Source organism: Poecilia formosa, unplaced genomic scaffold (assembly GCF_000485575.1).
Source record: "Poecilia formosa unplaced genomic scaffold, Poecilia_formosa-5.1.2 Scaffold308, whole genome shotgun sequence".
In the NCBI taxonomy this organism is placed as follows: Eukaryota; Metazoa; Chordata; class Actinopteri; order Cyprinodontiformes; family Poeciliidae; genus Poecilia; species Poecilia formosa.
Genome location: NW_006800247.1, coordinates 603,197 through 622,700, shown reverse-complemented (window position 1 = coordinate 622,700; position 19,504 = coordinate 603,197). Strand labels below are relative to the sequence as shown.

General features: G+C 36.0%; 2 protein-coding genes and 1 long non-coding RNA gene across 3 annotated transcripts; 1 reads left to right on the top strand and 2 right to left on the bottom strand.

The window, feature by feature from the left end:
* Positions 1-827: 827 nt before the first annotated feature.
* pgap3 (post-GPI attachment to proteins phospholipase 3) lies at positions 828-7,903 on the bottom strand. Its single transcript, XM_007572807.2, has 8 exons — positions 7,502-7,903; positions 6,358-6,455; positions 5,496-5,648; positions 4,544-4,606; positions 4,242-4,303; positions 3,271-3,407; positions 2,076-2,280; positions 828-1,498 (listed from the first exon to the last, which is right to left on the bottom strand). Exons 1-8 carry the CDS (start codon positions 7,713-7,715, stop codon positions 1,435-1,437), a joined length of 996 nt encoding a protein of 331 aa, XP_007572869.1. The 5' UTR covers positions 7,716-7,903; the 3' UTR covers positions 828-1,434.
* Positions 7,904-12,274: 4,371 nt separating this feature from the next.
* Positions 12,275-17,261, bottom strand: mylpfb (myosin light chain, phosphorylatable, fast skeletal muscle b). Its single transcript, XM_007572805.2, has 6 exons — positions 17,162-17,261; positions 16,688-16,786; positions 14,810-14,990; positions 13,965-14,043; positions 13,832-13,880; positions 12,275-12,602 (listed from the first exon to the last, which is right to left on the bottom strand). Exons 1-6 carry the CDS (start codon positions 17,162-17,164, stop codon positions 12,501-12,503), a joined length of 513 nt encoding a protein of 170 aa, XP_007572867.1. The 5' UTR covers positions 17,165-17,261; the 3' UTR covers positions 12,275-12,500.
* Positions 17,262-17,435: 174 nt separating this feature from the next.
* LOC107833017 (uncharacterized) lies at positions 17,436-19,328 on the top strand. The gene is made up of 3 exons (XR_001658731.1): positions 17,436-17,667; positions 18,594-18,717; positions 18,815-19,328. It is a non-coding gene; the product is annotated as an uncharacterized LOC107833017 (long non-coding RNA).
* Positions 19,329-19,504: the final 176 nt, after the last annotated feature.

Below are 19,504 nucleotides of genomic sequence, written 5' to 3'. Positions count from 1 at the left end.
TTCCCAGCAACAAAAATAATTATTTTCTTTTACAACCTTTGCTGTATTTAGCTAAATATAATGGATGGGTTAGATGAAGTCTGTTTTAAAGGAAAAACACACAAGAAGTTTGTGGTACAAGCAATAACAAAATAATAATTAAAAAAGAATAACTCAAATAAAAAAAATGTTTGTGTTGTACTTAACATTTTCTGTTTAAGAAGATATAAACTTGCCGTGGAAAAGAGCCTAAAAAAATTACAAAAAGAGTTGGATGGTCCAAATTTGTGCCACACAAAATCAATCCAATGACCAGAAATGGCCCCCGGGCCACAGTTTGGACACCCCTGGTCTGGCATCTAGTGTTTAGCAAACTTGAAATAAGACAAAACTCACTCATAATTGGCTTTTAAGTAAGATTTAGGAGCTTATTTTGAGTCATAAATCCCTTAATATTGATGGAAAAAATGTTAGTTCCATTGGTAAATTATTTCACTTCTATCAAGAAAATAATATCTTAGTGAAAAAATCTGACAGTGGGACTAGTGTTTGGTTTTAATAATATTACAGACTTATTTACTCAAAATAAGCTCCTATATCTGGCTGAAAAGCCATTTAAAACTAGCTTATAGTTTTGTTATTTGATTTATGTTAAGATATTTGCTCTAGAAATGCTAGGTAAGATTTTGTGTTTTTGCAGTGGGGAAGCAATAAATTAAAAGAAAAACATGAAATAATAAATCAGAAAATAAACAATGGAGCACTCGGTTTCACTCACACATCTAAACCACAGAATTTGGTAAAATTCACAGCAACTTGCTTTCCTTTTTGTTCTTCGACATCAACCTTTCCTCACTCTAAAAGGCAGTCCAGGTGAATGACAATATATCCCACCAAAAAATAATAAAAAAGATCAAAATAAAAACTGGTCAAAATCAAACAAGGCAGATGATAAAAAAAACAGAAACAAGAGCAAACAAAGGTAGCTATGGAAACAAGAGAGGCACAAAAGTGAAGGTGTGACAGTGAGAAAAAAAAAAGCAGTCAGCTGGAACGGCCTTCCCCGCCTTTCCAGAACAATCAGCGGCTCCATATGAGGGAACCGCTCTGAGTCCAGCAGCCCATTTCAGGCACAGCGCTGATAAAACCAACCTGCCACCATTTTTGGTGCTACAGTTTTCTCTCTCAGAGGTGAAGGGATTCGTTTCATTCATTCGTTTCAGGCATTTCTTTTTCTTTTCTTTTCAAGTATTTCCCCCCTTGAACGCGTCTCAAAATGTGGATTTGTGATAAGACTGTAATACCCATGGCAGTGCAAGGCAAAGTAAAACAAATATGGATGTCAAATAAAGAAAATGTAAACAAAGTGTACTTTGATGCGAGTCAGAGGTGTGGTGAGCGTCATCTGGGAGGCGGAGCGGCTTCTGTGAGCGATGAAGAGGCGCTCCGCTCCTCCTACTCAACTTTAACCCCCAGCTTCTCTGTGTTCAGTAAATAGAGGCTGTCATCTATCAGGAAACTGGGAGAAAATCGAAAGCAAAATCAGGTAATTATTAGGATTTAGATTTCAACTAATATTCATATAAATCTTGACATTCAAATATTGCCGGTTCCAAGTTATGAAGTCACAAAAGTGACAAAGTTGAATAAATAAGTTGTTAAATAAATGTGTGCTAATTTAATTAAAATAATAAGTAATGATTTATTAATTGAATTTATTAACTTCAATATATATGTGGACATTTTTATTGATTATATTTCATAGGTTATGCACTACTACCCAACTGACTTCTGATTGGTTAACCTGCAAAACTTCCGACCAATCACCTTGACTTATGTTTTAGCCCCGCCCACACTCAAGTGACATTCCTGAAAATGTGAAAACTGTTAAATGAATAATGAAATTGTTATCTTGTAAATTAAAACTTAAATTAATCACATAATTAGTGTTACTAATCTTAAGTAATCTTTGAAAGATTCATGGATTTATTAAAATGTTCACATATTATTATTTTTAAAGAGAAAATGCTGTCAGAAGGTCAACAATTTTAAAAGAAATTGAGCCTAAACTTTCCTGTGAAGCTCTAGAAACCAACCTGTAGAAAAGGAAGTACACTGGGATGGTGCTGAGGTGCCACACAGCGTGGGCGTCTAGGATCCAGAGCAGTGGCGGGAAGTCCAGCAGCTCCAGCAGGGCCAGGCCGTGAAGCAGCAGAACCACCAGGCCACACTTCCACCAGTAGGGGAGAGTCCGCCGGTTCTGCCAGCACCAACAGAACCACCACAGCATGTTCACCATGCCTGCAGACAGAAAAACCACAAAAAAACCACAAAAAGCTGCTGCGCTACAGTCATTCTCCAATCAATCAATCAATCAATCAATCAATCAATCAATCAATCAATCAATCAATCAATCAATCACAACATATTATCACAATAGACACATGAGCAATATCAATACATAATACATCTGATAGAATATTCAATATTTAATATATAAAATATAATCAAAACTCTGTCTGGCTAGCTAACATAGGTTGGTAGAATCAACCTAGCTTACTCTTTGGTTACCTAGCAACTCAACTGATTCTTTGGTTACCTAGCAACGACCTGTTGAGTAACTGGCACAGCTGCAGTTTAATGTCCTGCCACTTTGCCTCATAACTGCTAAAAAATAAAAAACAATGACATGGAGTAAAGTTGGGATAAAACAGGAAAGGTCACGTCCCTAGTTAGATATTTAAAGCAGAAGCTACAAAAGTTGAAATAATAATCGGAAAATAATAAAATAATCAGAAATTTTGAGATTAAACTCGGAAAGAAAAAAAGGGGGAAAAAAACGCAGACAATTAATCTTGAAAAGTAGAAAACTTTCAACTTCTCAAACTCTGGAAATTTCCAAAAGTCAAAAACGTTTGACTTTTGAATTTCCAAGATTTTGCACAAAATTTGTGAGATTAATTTTAAAAATTCAGATTTTTTTTTTTCAAGGTTTTGAAGCTCTGAAATTTCCTCGTTGCCTCTAGAAAATTTGTAAGTCTTTTGACAGAAATGTACTCCTTCTTTTTCTATCTACAATAAACCTAATACAGCGACGTAAATTTGGTATGTATTTTAAAGCCATAATTGTCCTCCCAACTAAAGTCCAATTTGTGTTGGTCTATCACACAAAGTCCTAACAAGCCCTTTATTAAACCATAAAATCTGGAAATAATCCAATTAACAGTAGTAGAACCAGAACCACCTCATGAAACTCTCAATGGAACCTGATTTATTGGGTGTTTGTTGTACCGATGGACACGTTGGCAGCCATGTTGTATCCGTAGTCAAATCTGACAAACGTCAGGTAGGAGACGTGGGAGGTGAAGGCCAGGATGAGCAGAACGCCCACAATGCTGGACACGGCCGGCCGCCTCAGACCCAAAGTCCTGGACAGGAGGGAGATATACAGTAACTACTGAGATAATATTAACAGCAGATATATTGGAATAAAAGATCTTACAATATTTTCAGGCCAGTTTAAGCTGGGTTAATGGCAGTAAAATTCAAGCACTTTTCAAGGTACTTCGAAGTTAAATATAATTTCAAAAAACTAATAAATATAAAATATAATTTATTGCTGTTGCTAATAATGTCTTGTTATAGATTGTATTTTACATTCCTGGGTAAACTAAAGAAAAAAACTACATTTCATGGTTTGAAATGTCTCTCACACACAACTGTCTGGTCCAAGAACTAAAGACAAACTTAACAAAAAAAATCCCAATTTAATTTGTTTAACACATAAAATACAAGCTAACTTTTATTTCAATTACATAGATAAATAAGCCATTGAGCCATTAGAAATAATAAAAACTAATTACATGGACACAATCCAAACAAATCGTGTTAACGTACAGAGAAAGTTAAGAGTAAAATCTCTAAAAAAATTCTTGCCAAGATTTCTGGTATTTAGCATAAATTAATTCCAACTAATCTAAAATAAAAGAAGTTCAACATAATTTAACTTCAGGGAGTTAGAATATATATTTATTTTAAATCGGGTGTACAAATATCTTGTTTCAACTGTATATAAAACTTTTCAAACTTACACTTTTAACCAAATGTTAGATTGCACTTTATTACCAAACTGTGCAGTTTGAATATTTAAGACTTCCAAAGACTTTATACAAAAATCAAGGACTTTCCAAACCTTGAAAACAACTAATATTGAAATTCAAGCAATTTCAAGGACTTGCAGCAGAATTAAACCATCGGCTCACCTGACGCAGCACAGGTAGATGGAGTAAAGAATCACTGCTGTTGCACAGAAATAGTCCATTTTCTGAAATGGAAGGTGATTTTAAATTAGTAACACTCATTTTCAGATGAGGTAAACTAATCTCAAGATCTGCACTTTACAGAAAAACAAATAGCAAAGACCTCAACTGAAGATATTAGGGTGCTAATGATCAGTTTAGCAGTTAAACAGAATAATTCTTACGGATTCTTCCAGATAAATGCTTTAACAACGAAAGTTTTATATCTATGTTTTAACATGACATGTTAACATGTCAAGCATTACCTCAGTGAGAAATGTGTCCCGGGTGTGAAACACTGTAGACCAGAACCAAGCATTCAGTGACACCTGAACAACAAAACACAAGAAAATGAACAAATTTAATGCCAGGTCTACTTTCTGCTTTTTATTGATTTATTTTCTAAAATAATAAATTGGAAATATTTTCAAAAAGACGCTTTTATTTCAATCATCCCTTTTGTGAGTTGTATGATGGCCTGCGAGGATATTTATTTAATTATGAGAATATTAGCAGAGCAAAGATGCGATTTTACCAGAAAACTACAAAAAAAGTTGTTTCAATGAAAAAAGCTTCTAGTTATTAAGATCTAACATGAACAGCTCAAGAATCAACAGACTCAGTGACTCAAATTTGAAGAATTGCCTTTTCTGTAAGATGGAAACCAAACAATAACTTTACAAAATGTTCAATATTCTTCATTTTATTTATTGCTATTTTTTGTGTAGAAGTTCTGATAGAATTATTACTTTATTCACCAAATATTACCACTTTATTCTGGTAATATTTACGCTTTAATCTCGCAGGATTGCAACTTTATTGTCATAAAACTTTATTACGGCATTACTATGGCTGCATTTTTGTAATATTATGAAGTAATAGAAGCTGTAAAACACAGTTGTAAAACAAGATGGCCGGCATGGGCGAGGTGACAAGGAGTCAATTGGCTAAAAAAAAAAAAAGAAAGAAAGAAAGAAAAAAAAAATTCTAATTTTTCAAAAAATTTAATCTTCAAAATGTTATTAATTTATAAAATATTTCAGTTTTATGTGTAAAAAATATTTTTTACTTGCATTTCACAATAATCCTCTACTTTGTGTTGGTGTAACACATAAAATCCATATTTTCCAGAAATTAAATCTTCAAAAACTAAAAATGTGACAAATGGATCAAATCGTTTTACAGTCCGGCCCTGTCTGTAGTTTTCCTGGGACTCACCAGAGAGAAGGCGTTGATGGTGTGGTACATGGGGCTCTGGCGTGGCACCGTGCTCCGGTAGCGCAGCATCATCAGCAGGCAGACCAAGCCGTTCAGCAGAGACGCCAGCGCAGATGCAGGTTCCTCGAAGCACAAGATGCGCACAAACGGCCACTGCAAGGAAGAAAATGTTAAATCTGACTCCATAATAATAGCAATGATGATCCAGAAGGATGTTTTGGTTAAAAAGACGATTCACTACAAAAAAAATACAAATATTACCAAGTATTTTTTATCTACTTTCAAGAGTAAATATCTTTGAAAACCTGAAATAAGATAAACTAACATAAAAGTAACTTTTCAACAAGAAATGGCAGCTTGTTTTAAGTGAATAATTCCTTAATATTGATGAAAACGTTCTAGTTCCACTGGTAAATTATTTCATAGTCAACTGGCACTTTGCCGTTACCTAGCAACACCTGCCAAGGCCACCCTGTAACCTAGCAACAGAGTACTAGTTCCACTGGCAGATTATTTCACTTAGAAAAACAAGGGGAAATGTCTTATTAGTAAAATAATATGCCAGTGGAACTAGTTGTTTTTTAATCTATATCATTGAATCACTGCCTTAAAACAAACTCCCCATCTTGATGAAAAGTTACCTGAATGTAAATTTTGTGTTATTTCAAGTTTTCCTAAGGGTAAAATAACCTGCCTCTGGAACCAAAACTTGTTTTTGTGACTCTAAACAAACTCCTATATCTTGCTAAAAAGTTACTTGTAAGTTATTTTTGTGTTATTTCAAGTTTTCCTAGATGATAACAGAAGAAACTAGAGCAAAAATACTGTAATATTTACAGTTTTTTGCAGTGTTGAGACAAACCTTTCCGTGGAACTGAGGGACCCTGTATCCCTCAGCCTGGTAAAGGCCAACAGTGGTCCACATGCACTGGTATTTACAGTCGTCCCGACACGTCCAACCTGGGGCGCAGAGAAGACAATGAAGTGCATCATTCTGACAATTAATATATTAATTTGATTTTTTAAAAATTGCACATTTTGCAGCCTTTTTAAATGAATTCTAAATGCTTTTAAAAATGTCATAGATTAATTTTTTTGTTCAAACCCAATAAAAGGTATCTCATTGTGGCCCCTGCCTAAATACAATACATGTTATAAATAGTTATTAATTTAACCATTTTTTGTATTTTTCTCAATATGATTACTACTTTTATTAATACAGTACTTACTACTTTTATTCCTAACTTTGCCCTAATTTTAGACGTCGTAAATAAACTTATATTTTGCCAATTTAACTCAGCTAGAGTTGGGAGTCTTTTTTTTTTCTTTTTTATTAGTTATCAGATATGGGTTGTCAAAAAGTCACATTTACTCAATTACATTTACTTAAGTAACCTTTTTGAAAAATAAATTATTTTAAGAGTATTTTTACTACACTGTACTTTTTTTTGCTTTATAGTAATTTTTTTATGAAGTAGTGACACTTTTACCTGAGTACAGTTTTTGGGTGAGCCCACCTCCGTTAATTATATTATTATTATTATTATTATTATTATTATTATTATTATTATTATTATTATTTTGAGCCACTCTGGTGTATTTTAGGTATCTTGTATGAGGATTCTTGTATGAGGATTCCCAAAATATTTAACCAAACTTATACAGTTTCAAAAAATAATCATATCAATTTAAAAAAAAAAATAAGGAGAAAATGGTGATAAATCCTGTGCAAACCTGTTTAAAATCGATCAGGGAACACAATGGCTGTACGGTGGTGTTTCTGTACCAGAAAAACAAGTTTGTCACGTTTTGTGGTGCGAACCTGCTAGATATTATCTGAAGGAGTTTAGGGAAAGTGAAAAGGACAAAACAAGTGAGGAATGAATAAAAACCTACTTGAACTAGTTTAAGTAGGTTAATTATTAAATCATAATTATAATGCTGCTGAATGTTAGAAAGCTAACAAGCTAAGCTAGCTTCCCCATCACCTGCCAGCAACGGCTCACCTGTCAGCGCCATGTAGTGCGGCTGGCTGGACTCGAAACCCAGCAGCCGGGCTCCGGTGCAGTTCGTCTGGACACACAGCTTTACGCAGTCCCGGTACACCGGTTCCTTGTCCCCTTGGGAGGACTGCACAGCGGTCACTGACATCAGCAGGAGGATGACGGCGACAGACATGGGGAGTCTGACAGATGTGCAGCGGGGGAACGCTGAGGCCATGGCGGGTGGTTCGGGCCCGCCAGGATCACGAAGGCACGGGGGGTGACGGCGGCTAAACGGGCCCGGCGACGGACATCAACGCTGGTTCATTCCGAGTCAGAGGGGATGAACCGGATAAACAGAAGCACGGATAGAGTGCCGTGTTTCCCTCCTGTCTTCTGAATAAGAGCAGGTTTTACAGCTATACAACTTCCGGTTACAGCTTCAAAAATAAATTTAGCTCTTTATTAAAGTTGCTTAATTTATTCATGACAACCCTCTGCGTTTATTGATAACAGTAGATTAAATCTATATACAACTAAAATGAGGAAAAAAGAAGATGTTATTAAGTTACTTTTTAAAATGAAGTCATTCTTTGCGCCATAAAATGTGGTTACTTATGCTTTATTTTGAAGGCAGGTATTTTTGTTACAACATGGAATTACATCCTGTAACAGAACATTTATTATTACATTTATTCACATTTATTATATATAGTAGTCGTTATTATTATTATTATTATTATTATTATTATTATTATTATTATTATTATTAGTAGTAGTAGTAGTAGTAGTAATAGTATAATTAATACTAATAACTATAAAATAATAATAATACCAATTGTTATTATTGTTATTGTGATATAATTATTACTTCTAATCGGCGAATCTTATCATTAGTCATTTTCATTACTAATAAATATATTATTTTATTAATAACTATTTTTTATTATTAACAATAGCTATATTATAATTACTAGTAATAATACTTATTTTGTCTGATTTTATTTTTTACGTATATGAATTATTGTCATTATCATCCTTAAAATGGCAAAATTTCCATGTAACTTTATATTTTTGGTCCGTCTGAGTATGTAATTTTGATCAGTTACTCAGCACTTGAGAAATCTTTTTACCAAATACTTTTTCACTCTTGCTTGAGTAATTTCTTGGATGACTATTTTTTACTTTTACTTGAGTAAAAAATCTGTTGAAGTAGTGCTTTTCTTACTTAAGTAAATGTTTTGGGTACTCTATCCTCCTCTTATCATCATCAATTTAGACTGTTGGATATTTACAAAATGGACTGAGGTCCAAAAGGGCAGCAGGTTTTTCATAATGAGTGATCTTCTGGTAACGGTCTTAGGTTACTTTAAGAATTGAGGAAACAGCTACCCGACAATGTTCTGCTATCTCATGGTCTTCCTCTGCTCTACTTTTGATATCAGAGTGTGAGGTTAGTGTTCAGCGAAGGTCTGTTTGTTGATTCCGCGTTTGCAGAATTTGAATGTGCAGTAATCTCTAAGAATGTGCATTTGTAACCCATCTATGTTTGTCTGAGGTCCAGTAGGTTGAATTCACAACAGACACACTCAGGTTCACTGTATTTATTCTAACAAAAGAGGAAATCAAGTTGGTGGTTAACATCAGTCCAGTAGCTTCTGCCTCTATACATTAAGTAAAATATAATAAACTACAGAGCAATAACTCCCAATGACCAGCTAACAACAGCTATCACCGGCTAACAATTGTAAAATTAAACACAGCTAAAATGCACATTAATAATGACATATACAAAACATCGCAAAATTACTAATGAAACACTGTGTAAGATTATATTTGTCTAAAATATATGTTAAAATATAACACTTGTAAAGAAAACAGAACTGATCCCAACAAATATCACAGTTGGAGACGGCAACAGAAAAAGTGGGAGGAGCTGTCAGTTACTGGTTACTATGGTAACCACCAACCGTCAAGAGCCTCCTAACAGAACTTATTACACCAATAACAACTTCTGGAGAAACAACTTCTTAACAAAACAAACTCAAAGAACAAACTGACAAATTTAGATAAATATCACATCTTGTTAAAATAAAACCCAGTTACACATCCAGTAAAAAAAAACATTCTGAAGAGCTAAAATCCTTACAGCTGTTCAGGTTTTAGGCTCCTTTTCTAGCTCATAATGTGCATTGCAGTTATGTTCCCTACAACAGTGGTGTCCAAAGTGTGGCCCGGGAACCATTTGTGGGCCTTGGACTGATTCTATGCAGCCCCCATAATTGATACAAATTTGTCTGTCTTTTAAAATAGCAAACGTGCGAAATCCAATAGGCCAAGTTGTAGATTATTTTATAGAAAAGTTGCAAATTTCCACCAAGAAACTCAAATTTTCCACAAAAAATAAAACGTGGGAATTTCAATGATTCAAATGTCAAAAAATTAGAAAAATTTCAAAAGTCAATAATTTTCTAAATTTTTTTTTAGAAAATTCCTGAGATTAATCTCAATTTCTGACCTTTTTGGTGGAAATTTACTACTTTTTTATTTAAGTAAAATTTTTTGTTAGTCTACAATGGCCTAATACTCCATCATGTCAAGTTTTGGATCTAAAGTAAATATCCATTTTGAAAATAAATAAATAAATAAATAAATAAATAAATAAATAAATAAATAAATAAATAAATAAATAAATAAAAATCTGACTACCTTATTTGCTTGACTTTAGGCTGGGGTTGTTGTTTTTTGGCCCACGTGATAAAACATTTGTACTTAACTGAGCAGAACGACCTTGGAGAATGAGAGGCAAAAGCTCGAGGGTCTTGTGTCTTGAACAGAATGTAATGTCCTCAGAGCACAAACATGTTGGACCTGTGATTTGATTGATTTATGCGTCGTCACATTTATTTCTGGTTTAGTTGTGCTCGCTTGAAGACTTAAAAGGAAGTAACTCAAGCACTGAAGCCGATCTGGAGGAAGTGGAGCGTCTCAGAATTACATAAAATTATGTAAAAATGACGATATCCCCTCTGTTAATAATCAAAAAACCCACAATGATCTCTGAAATAACTGAGAAAAGTAGTAATAAAAAGAAATGTACTCAGAATTAACCAAACAAAATCAGATATTGTGGTACCCAATAATTGTACTTGAGTAATAGCACTTCTTGAACATATTTTTGCTCAAGTAAAAAGTATCTGTCCAAGGAATTACTCAAGAGTAAATATGTATTTTGTAAAAAGTCTACTCAATTACTGAGTAAGTGATATAATTATCAATCATTTAATATTTAAAAATTACATTATGAAACGGACAAAAACATAAAGTTAAGTAAAAAATTTAGTAATTTTAAGGACAAAAATGACAATAATTTATAAGTAAAAATTAACAATAGCCAAAAGATTTTTTTTTCCAAATTAGTTTATTTCTATATAAAACTTATGAACTTTAACTAAAACTGCAAACTGTCTGTGTGTGTGTGTGTGTATTTGGTTAAAATATGTTCTTTATTCAGTGGGTAGAAAATCCAGAAATTTTACAAATTTTTTTCAAAAAATTACTCAAGTAAATGTAATTGAGTAAATGTAACTGGTTACTACCCAGCTCTCCAGAGGGGCATCAACAATTTTCACCACATTTGTACATTTTTTAATGCTCCATTCTGATAAATTTTCTGAAAATTGTCTCTGCTTGGCGTCATGGAATAATTTAAAACTTGTTAAACCAGCCGACTCAGTGAAAGTGTCGTATGAAAGAGAGCAGATTTTATTTGTACTTCTTTCTTTGTTACAGTGCAGACAGATCACAATCACAACAGGAGCGAAACAGCAGTGACATGGAGGACAACGAGTCAAAAACAAAAGATTTATTTATCCTTTTCCTTTTGGTTGTCCATTTTCTTCCCCCAACTCACCATCTTTCACTCTTTCTCTAGTTTAATGCTTTCCTCTTTTTCCTGATTGCAGCTCCTCTTCTTGGTAAAAGAGAGGGGTAGGCTAGCTATTGTAGTGCGGTACCTCCACTCTTTTACTCTCCCACAGATAAATGGGAGGAAGCCATTAAGCACTCTGTGAAGTTGAGACCAACAGACCCGACCAGGTCAAATGGCTAGCTTGTTTCAAGCTAGTTGCCGTGCAAATGCCGAAGCAACCAGGAGACATTTTGGCCAACTGCTGCTAGCAGAGGTGGGCAGAGAACCCCAAAAATGTACTTAAGAGCAGCACTACTTCAACATATTTTTACTCAAGTAAAAGCAAAAAGTAGCCATTCAAAAAATTACTCAAGTAAGAGTAAAAAAGTATTTAGTAAAAAGTCCACTCAAGTACTGAGTAACTGATCAAAATTACACCATGAGACAAACTAAAATATGAAGTGGAAATTTTGGTATTTTCAGGACGGAAATTACAATAAGTCATATAAGTAACAAAAAAATAACCAAAACCGGCACAAAAAAAATTTCCAAATCATTTTCTTTCATTAAAAACTTACAAAACTTTAATAAAAACTGCAAATTATGTGTCTGGTGAATTTTTGTTTTTCATTCAGTGGGTAGAAAATCCAGACATTTTACTCAAGTAAGAGTAACGATACTTCATAACTAAATGGCTCAAATAAAAGTAAAAAGTACAGTAAAAATAAATTTTGTCATAAGAGTTACTACACTAAATGTAACTAGTTACTACCAAACTCTGTAGCTTTTGCATGCTAGCCGTACGTTTGCACTGTTGGCCTCAAAACGCAGAACAGAGTGAATGATAAAGGGAGGAGAAAGAGGTAAGGACAGAGATAGAGAGAGAGTTTCAGTATCATAAGATTATTTTTATTGAAAATAATCCCATGTTCTCCTGTTGTTCACAAACCGCCCCCGTCCACAGCGTCTCGGGCAAAGAAGAGAAGTCTTTTGGTGAGCGGAAATGTTGGACGAGAGAGTTTGTGAAAGTGAAGTCACAGAGTTGGAGAAAACGGAGCGAGTGTACGGTGGCCGAGCGTTGGTAGAGGTAGAGAGCTGAAGAGAAGAAGGGATCTACTCCTCCTTGTCCTCTCCGTGTGTGATGACGTAGCAGATGTTCTTGTAGTCCACATTGCCAGCCACATCGGGGGGGAAGGCAGCCCACAGACTGGTCATCTAAAGGGGAGAGGAGGTCACAGAGGTCAGACTGAGTAGGTCAAAAATGGTTTAATTACTTGGTACATTTATATTTCACCAGGCACACTGCAAAAACACAAAACCTTACTAATCATTTCTGTTTAGTTTCTAGTGCAAATATCTTAGTACACTTGAATTAAGACAAACTTAAAAGTAACTTTTTATCAAAATATAGGAGGTTATTTTCAGTCAGTAATCCTTTAATATTGATGAAGTTCTATTTTCACTGGTATATTCCGCAGTCAACTGCCACTTGGCTGTTACCTAGCAACACTTGCCAAGTCCAGGCCGTAACCTAGCAACGACCAGTTCTAGTTCCACTGGGAGATTATTTCACTTATTACATGGAAAAATGTATTGTTTTTAGTTTGTGGCTCTTCACTCAACATAATTTTGCCCAAAAGTGCTAAAAACCACTTTGGAAATATAAAGATGATAAAATAAACAAAGCTAGCCAGCATTCTTTTGCGTTTTTGCAACATGTGGAACTAATGGTAGAATAAATCTCTATTATGCATTTATTCAGAGGCGCAAAAAGTGGGTATGCAGCATATGCAACGCATAGGGGCGCAGCACCAGAGAGGGCGCCAAAACCCCGTCTGGAGGGGGCGACGCGCCGATTATGTTTTCCCATACACTTCAGCGGGTCTCACACTCCTTCACCTCTTGCACATAAAGAGGTAAATGTAGCGATTTTTACACTTCACGCGTCACCCCGGAGGGGGGGGGGTTGCCGATTTATTTATTCAAGTCTTTGTCACTACAAAATAAACTATATGCTTTTCCTCCAGTTTCCATAAGTTTAGAACATTTTACTCCAAAAATCTTTTTAATTTTAATGTAAAAATCCAATCTTCTTAATAATAAAAACAGGATTTGAGTCGCTTTCTTTCAAAATGCTTGCGATATATAACAGAGTTATAATAACTCAAAAAAATTCAGTTGGCTTCTCAGTAAAAGTCTCAGGACAGATGTTTTTTCTACTTATTATAAAGGTTTCGTTGAAATAAGACAAATACTTCTCAGAGTACCTAACATTTTTCATTGAATGAAAACCTTGAGTGACAATTTTACCCTGATTTAAAATAAAAAGTTTAATATATGAATTTTTATCATTGTTGAATTGCAGTTTGGGCCAACAAAAAAATCTGTGAAAGTCCTCCAAGTTTTGCAGCTAACGCCTAAGAAAGTCGGTGAAAGTAGCTCACCTCCTCACTAGTGAACCTGTCACACTGGGTGGTCAGGAGCTCCTGGAGGCTGGAAACGGAAACAAATATATTGCATAAACTTGAGGAAAACAACTCTGAAATGTTAGAAAAATTTGACGAAAAATGTTCTTACAATTCCTTCTTGATGCTGCCGGTGCCTTCGGGGTCCAGGACCTTGAAAGCGCTCACAATGACATCCTCGGGATCAGCACCTAACAGCAACACAAACCCGATTTGTCAAATAATCTCAAACAACAAGTTAGAGAAGCCTACTCAGATCTCAAAAGATGTTAATTCAATGTTGAATTATGGTCAAAAAGATTACAAATTCTCAGAGTCCTACATCAGGTCTGTAAGGCTATTAGTGGGAAACATCGGAGAACTCAACGTGAAAGCCAAAGAGGAAAAATGATGAAGGACACAAAATCTCATTGGATGCGAGTGAGAACGCTGTGAGGAACACATTTTGCACATACAAAACGGGTAAGTAATGACTTGAATAATACCGACTTGTGAAAATGTGCCTTCAGGAAAATGCTTAAAAATAAACAGTAGCATAAAAGGTGCCTAAATGTAAATACCGCAGTTACTGCAGCACATATTTTTATGCTGCCATAGAGCTAACCATTAGAATTTACACACAAAATCAGGCTTAACTAACTCTAGTTAGTTAACTTCTGTTGAAAATATATCATTGAATAATGTTTTGTGTTTGAATTCTAATGATTGAACTGCCAACGTCTAATCAATGTATGTATTGATTCAATATAAAATTAACATAAATGTACATGTAGATCAAAATTTAGATAATGGTTGAATCAACGTTGATATGATATTATCAGTTACGGTTGAAAACATAACGGTGACTCAACATGTCAGGATTCGACATCGATTCAATATTCATGTCTAAACATATTTCAGCATTGATTCACTCATGTTTTGCCATCTGGGTTGAACAGTTAGTGTTTGTCAGCAAACCCTTGAGCTTCTCGCCGAACATGGTGAGGAAGACGGTGAAGTTGATGGGGCCGCTGGCCTCCTTCACCATGGCCTCCAGCTCGTCACTCTTCACGTTCAGCTGGCCCATGGTGGCCAACACATCCCTGAGGTCATCCTTGCTGATGATGCCATCTCTGTTCTGGTCGATGATTGTGAAAGCCTGCAGGAAACATGAGTCAAAAAGCTCAAAACTAAAATAATAAGAAAATATTTAAATATGTAGCTGTGTATAGGCTGGTCGCAATCAATTAATTGCATGATAAATTAAAATGAACTCAATAATAATTTCCATTTGCATGACTTATCTCTTTCTACCAAAAACTGGATGGCTAAAGTCTTCAGTTTGGTGCTTTTGTCACAACTGACCTTTTTTAAGAATAATTTTGTTTGCAGAAACTTCATAATTTGTTTTATTTGTTGTTTTGTTTATTTATTTTGATATTTAAAATGCCTTAAAGTTCCAATGTTAACTGAATTAAAAAACACAAAATCTTACCAAGTATTTTTGTCTAGTTTCTAGTGGAACTGTTTTAGTACACTTGATTTAAAACAAAATTAACTTGGAATTAATTTTTCAGCAAGACATATGAGCTTATTTTAAGTTGATAATTCCTTAATACTGATGAAAAAGTTCTGGTTCCACTGGCAGATTACTTCACTTATAACGTGGGAAAAATCTCTTGTTATAAGTGAAATAATCTGCCAGTGGAACCAGAACTGGGTTGCTAGGTGACGGGCTGGACTTGGCTGGGGTTGCTAGGTAATGCGTCAATGCAACTAAAACTATTTCATCAATATTAAGTAATTATTGAAGTAAAACAAGTTCCAAGTTGATGAAAAGTTACTTTTAAATTAGTTTTGTCTTATTTCAAGTATGCTAAGATATTTGCACTAGTTTCCATTACCATTAAATTACTTGAAAACTTCTGGGACAATTTATCGTCCAGCAAAAATGTGTTACCGTGACTGGCCTGGCTGTGTATGCAAGCATGTGTGGGATTAAAAGGTCAAGATATAAGACACTAAAACTGTAAAACAAAGATTCTCACATTTCTCACAAGTCCTTGTCTTAAGACTTGTTAATAGTGATTGTAAGTGGGAGCTAGTCTGCCAAGGCAAACGTGTAAATGTGGAGCCGTTAGCCGCTTTCCCTTGTCACATAGCGGGTCGTTTCACCCCCTTTGAAACCAAAGATGGCATTGGGAACCTTTCGGGTCTTGGCAGCTGGTCGTCCACTTGTCTCTCGAAGGTGTTAAAAAGGCTCTGGAATGCGAGACAAGCCCCCTTGCGACATTTAAGGACAAGGTATTGATTACAGCTGTCATCCTTTTGCCTTGTGACAGAATCTTCTGACCATGCCACCAATGTTCTTTCACCTTTGGAGGACCCAGCTAAGCTACCGTTGGCCTCGCATTCTCCAATCCCAGAGATGCTTAAGGAGACATTTCTGTCGAAGATCAAGGCTGCAACCCTCTGATGCTATAAAAACTAGACTCAAGGGGCGAAACAACCTTGGTAATCCCTGAATGTTGACTCAACTTGTATGTTTTCATACTCCCCCCACCCCGTTCTTTCCAGCTTTGATTAATTGGACTTTCCACCAGCTGTTGGGCTGCATTCCAGTGGAGTCATGGAGCAAAGTGTCTCTAAGGAGAATTACAGAGCTAACAGAGGAGAGGAGGTATCACCTGACTCCAGAAAAGCTCAGATTTACCATCCTGTCCTGCTGAGAAGGACAATATTGGTTTTCAGAAACACTCTTATATTACTAAAACAAGGCCAAATCATAGTGAAACACACATTCCCCAAAATCACACCAGTAAAATTGATGTATGATGCAGTGATTAAAAAAGTTACCTCCTTGTACTCCTGGATCTGGCTCTGCTCAAACATGGAGAACACGTTGGAGGATCCACCTTCACCCTGCTGCTGCCTCCTCTTGGCCTTCTTGGGTGCCTGAGAGATGGAGAAAAACAGGTAAAACACACACAAAACATAAGGTTTCTGCACCCTTAAAGATACAGAAAATAATCAACAAATAAGACAGGAAAACTTAACTTTAACCCTAGATCTAAAAGTATCTCAAACTGTTGATTTCTAGCAAAGAAAATACCTTTATCTCTGCCACTTTGTTAATAACTTCATTATCCAATTTAAAATGAAAGCTTGTCTTATAATCTTGGGATAAACCAGTTTAAAAAAGGCATTTATCCTTCTTCTTCATAATTAAGGGTTCAAATCCAAAGTTTTGAGGCTTAATTTTGGGTGACTCCAACAATCCTGGTTGTCCAAACTGTGATGCAAACCGTAGCTCCAAGAAACCACACTCACCATCTCTAAAGTTTGTTGGGTTGTTGTTGGTCAAGAAGAGAAGCCTGTACACCAAGTCGATGAGACTGACATGTATGCATCGGCCCCTTGGGGTCTTATATATTAACTTGTCAGGGGCTAACTTTAGCTGCATCATCAGGTTTGGCAGGGAAGCAGAGCTGAGGAAAGAGTAAGAGAAACAGGGGAGGAGTGAGGAGGCGGCTGGGTGGATCGGCTTACAGGCGGCTCCAAAATAGGCCAGAGAAGTCTTGGAATGAGGTGAATTCAATGCCAACAGACAGGGCTGACTTTGGTGTCGCCAGCGGACAAATAAGGCCAAATGGATGCAGAGGAACGACCGGTTCATCTTTGTGTTTGTTGGTGGCGGTGAAAGAAGAAGACAGACGTCCACCGGCTTTATTCGAATGACCCCCAAACAGATGGGGTCAACTGAAACTCTGCTTTCTATTAATTTATCCTCCAGCGACGTGCGGTTGGTGTAAACATATTTCCAAGTCAACACCTGGGTAAGTGATAGGCCTGGGCCTCAACGACTTTCAGCGATCGCAGTTAGGATGTATAAACAGTAATGAAACCTGAAAACTGTTGACGAGAGGATGCTGGTCCGGCTCCAACGATGACACATGACGACCAGGCCTCACACGAGAAACACAAGCAGGCCTTTACGACTTAAGTAGACACAGCAAAACCCTTTGTGAACAGAAATGATGAGTGACAAATGGGAGGAAAAGCTGGAATTTAAGTTAATGCAAAAATCCTCCAGAGTCCAATTGTTCGCCGCACAATCTTACCAAGTATTTTTGGTTTAGTTTCCAGTGAAAATATCTTACTACACTTAAAGTAAGACAAAACTAACTTATAAGTAACTTTTCACCAAGAAACAGGAGCTTGTTTTACGTCAATAATTCCTTAAGAATGATGGAAAAAGTGCTAGTTCCACTGGCAGGTTATTTCACAATAAACTGGCACTTTGCCATTACCTAGCAACACCAGCCACGCCCAGTCCGTTACCTAGCAACACCAGCCAAGCCCAGTCCGTTACCTAGCAACACCAGCTAAGCCCACTCCGTTACCTAGCAACCCAGTATTAGTTCCATTGGCAGATTATTTTTCTTAGAACAAAACATTTTCCCCTATTTTAAGTGAAATAATCAACCAGAGGAACTAGAACTTTTTCTCTATATTAAGGAATTGTTGATTTAAAATAAACATATATCTTGATGAAAAGTTATTTATAAGTTAGTTTTATGTTATTTCAAGTGTACCAATCTATTCACTAGACTTGATAAATTTCTTGGTAAGATTTTGTGTTTGTTTTTTTTTTGGGAGGGTGGGGGGTTATCATTTGGGAAGCAAAAAATGAAGATTATTAACTAGTTTAGTAGTTTTCTGATCAGGAATGCACTAATTTTGGTTACTCCGGGGGTTTTAGGACAGAAGGACCGTAACCCACCCACCTAAAGCCATATATGAGCTCCATGGGCTCCCATCAATCAGTCCACGATACAACCAAGGCATGTATTTGGAGTTGAGTCGGCGCCCCTCCTCTCCTGCAGGTTGAATGTTTTTCACATGACATATGTGTGGCCCAGGTCTCATAATAAGACAGGGCTTTATTTAAAATCCTTTTTTTATTTTTTCATTCTCCTCCAGATATTGTCTTGAAGGTGAAAGGAGAGACAGAGGGAGCAGTCAAACACCATAAAAACAAGACAGCTGTACAGACTGAAATAGCAGCGCTGCCCCCCACCCATCATCACCACCACCATTCTCTTCTGCAGCCATTTTGACCCTGTTCTAACATTTTGACACTCTTCACTGATTACCTTGCTTTTTTAAAACACACTCATATTTAGCATTGTTTGTAATGTTAAACATTTATTGAAATATTTGGTGAAAAATTGCCGGATCTAATCTAAAATGTAAACATCGCTAATCCATGACTTTTTTGGAACAATTTTTAGAGCGTCTAAAAGTAGAATGGGACACACGTCACTTCAACGTTTTTACAAAAACATTGGAATAAATCGTGGTTATGTAGTCATGTTTAGTTTACAATACAAGCTGATTGAAGAAGTTTTGCGTAAAAGAAAACCGTTGAACTTACCTAGCATGTTGTATGTAGCAACAGTGGAGACGAAACATGCCACTTCCTGTCATCGTCTTCTTCGTGGTTTGCGCCACTGGTCATTTCCGGTTTCTGATCATGTGACTCGTGTGGTGCGGAAAAACGATGTTTCCATTGTAGTTTTGCTAATTAAACCAGTTTTGTTCATCCTAACGCCAAAACTTTATTGAAAAACGATTCCCCGCCCTCAAACTGGCGTGTTTCCATTAACCATG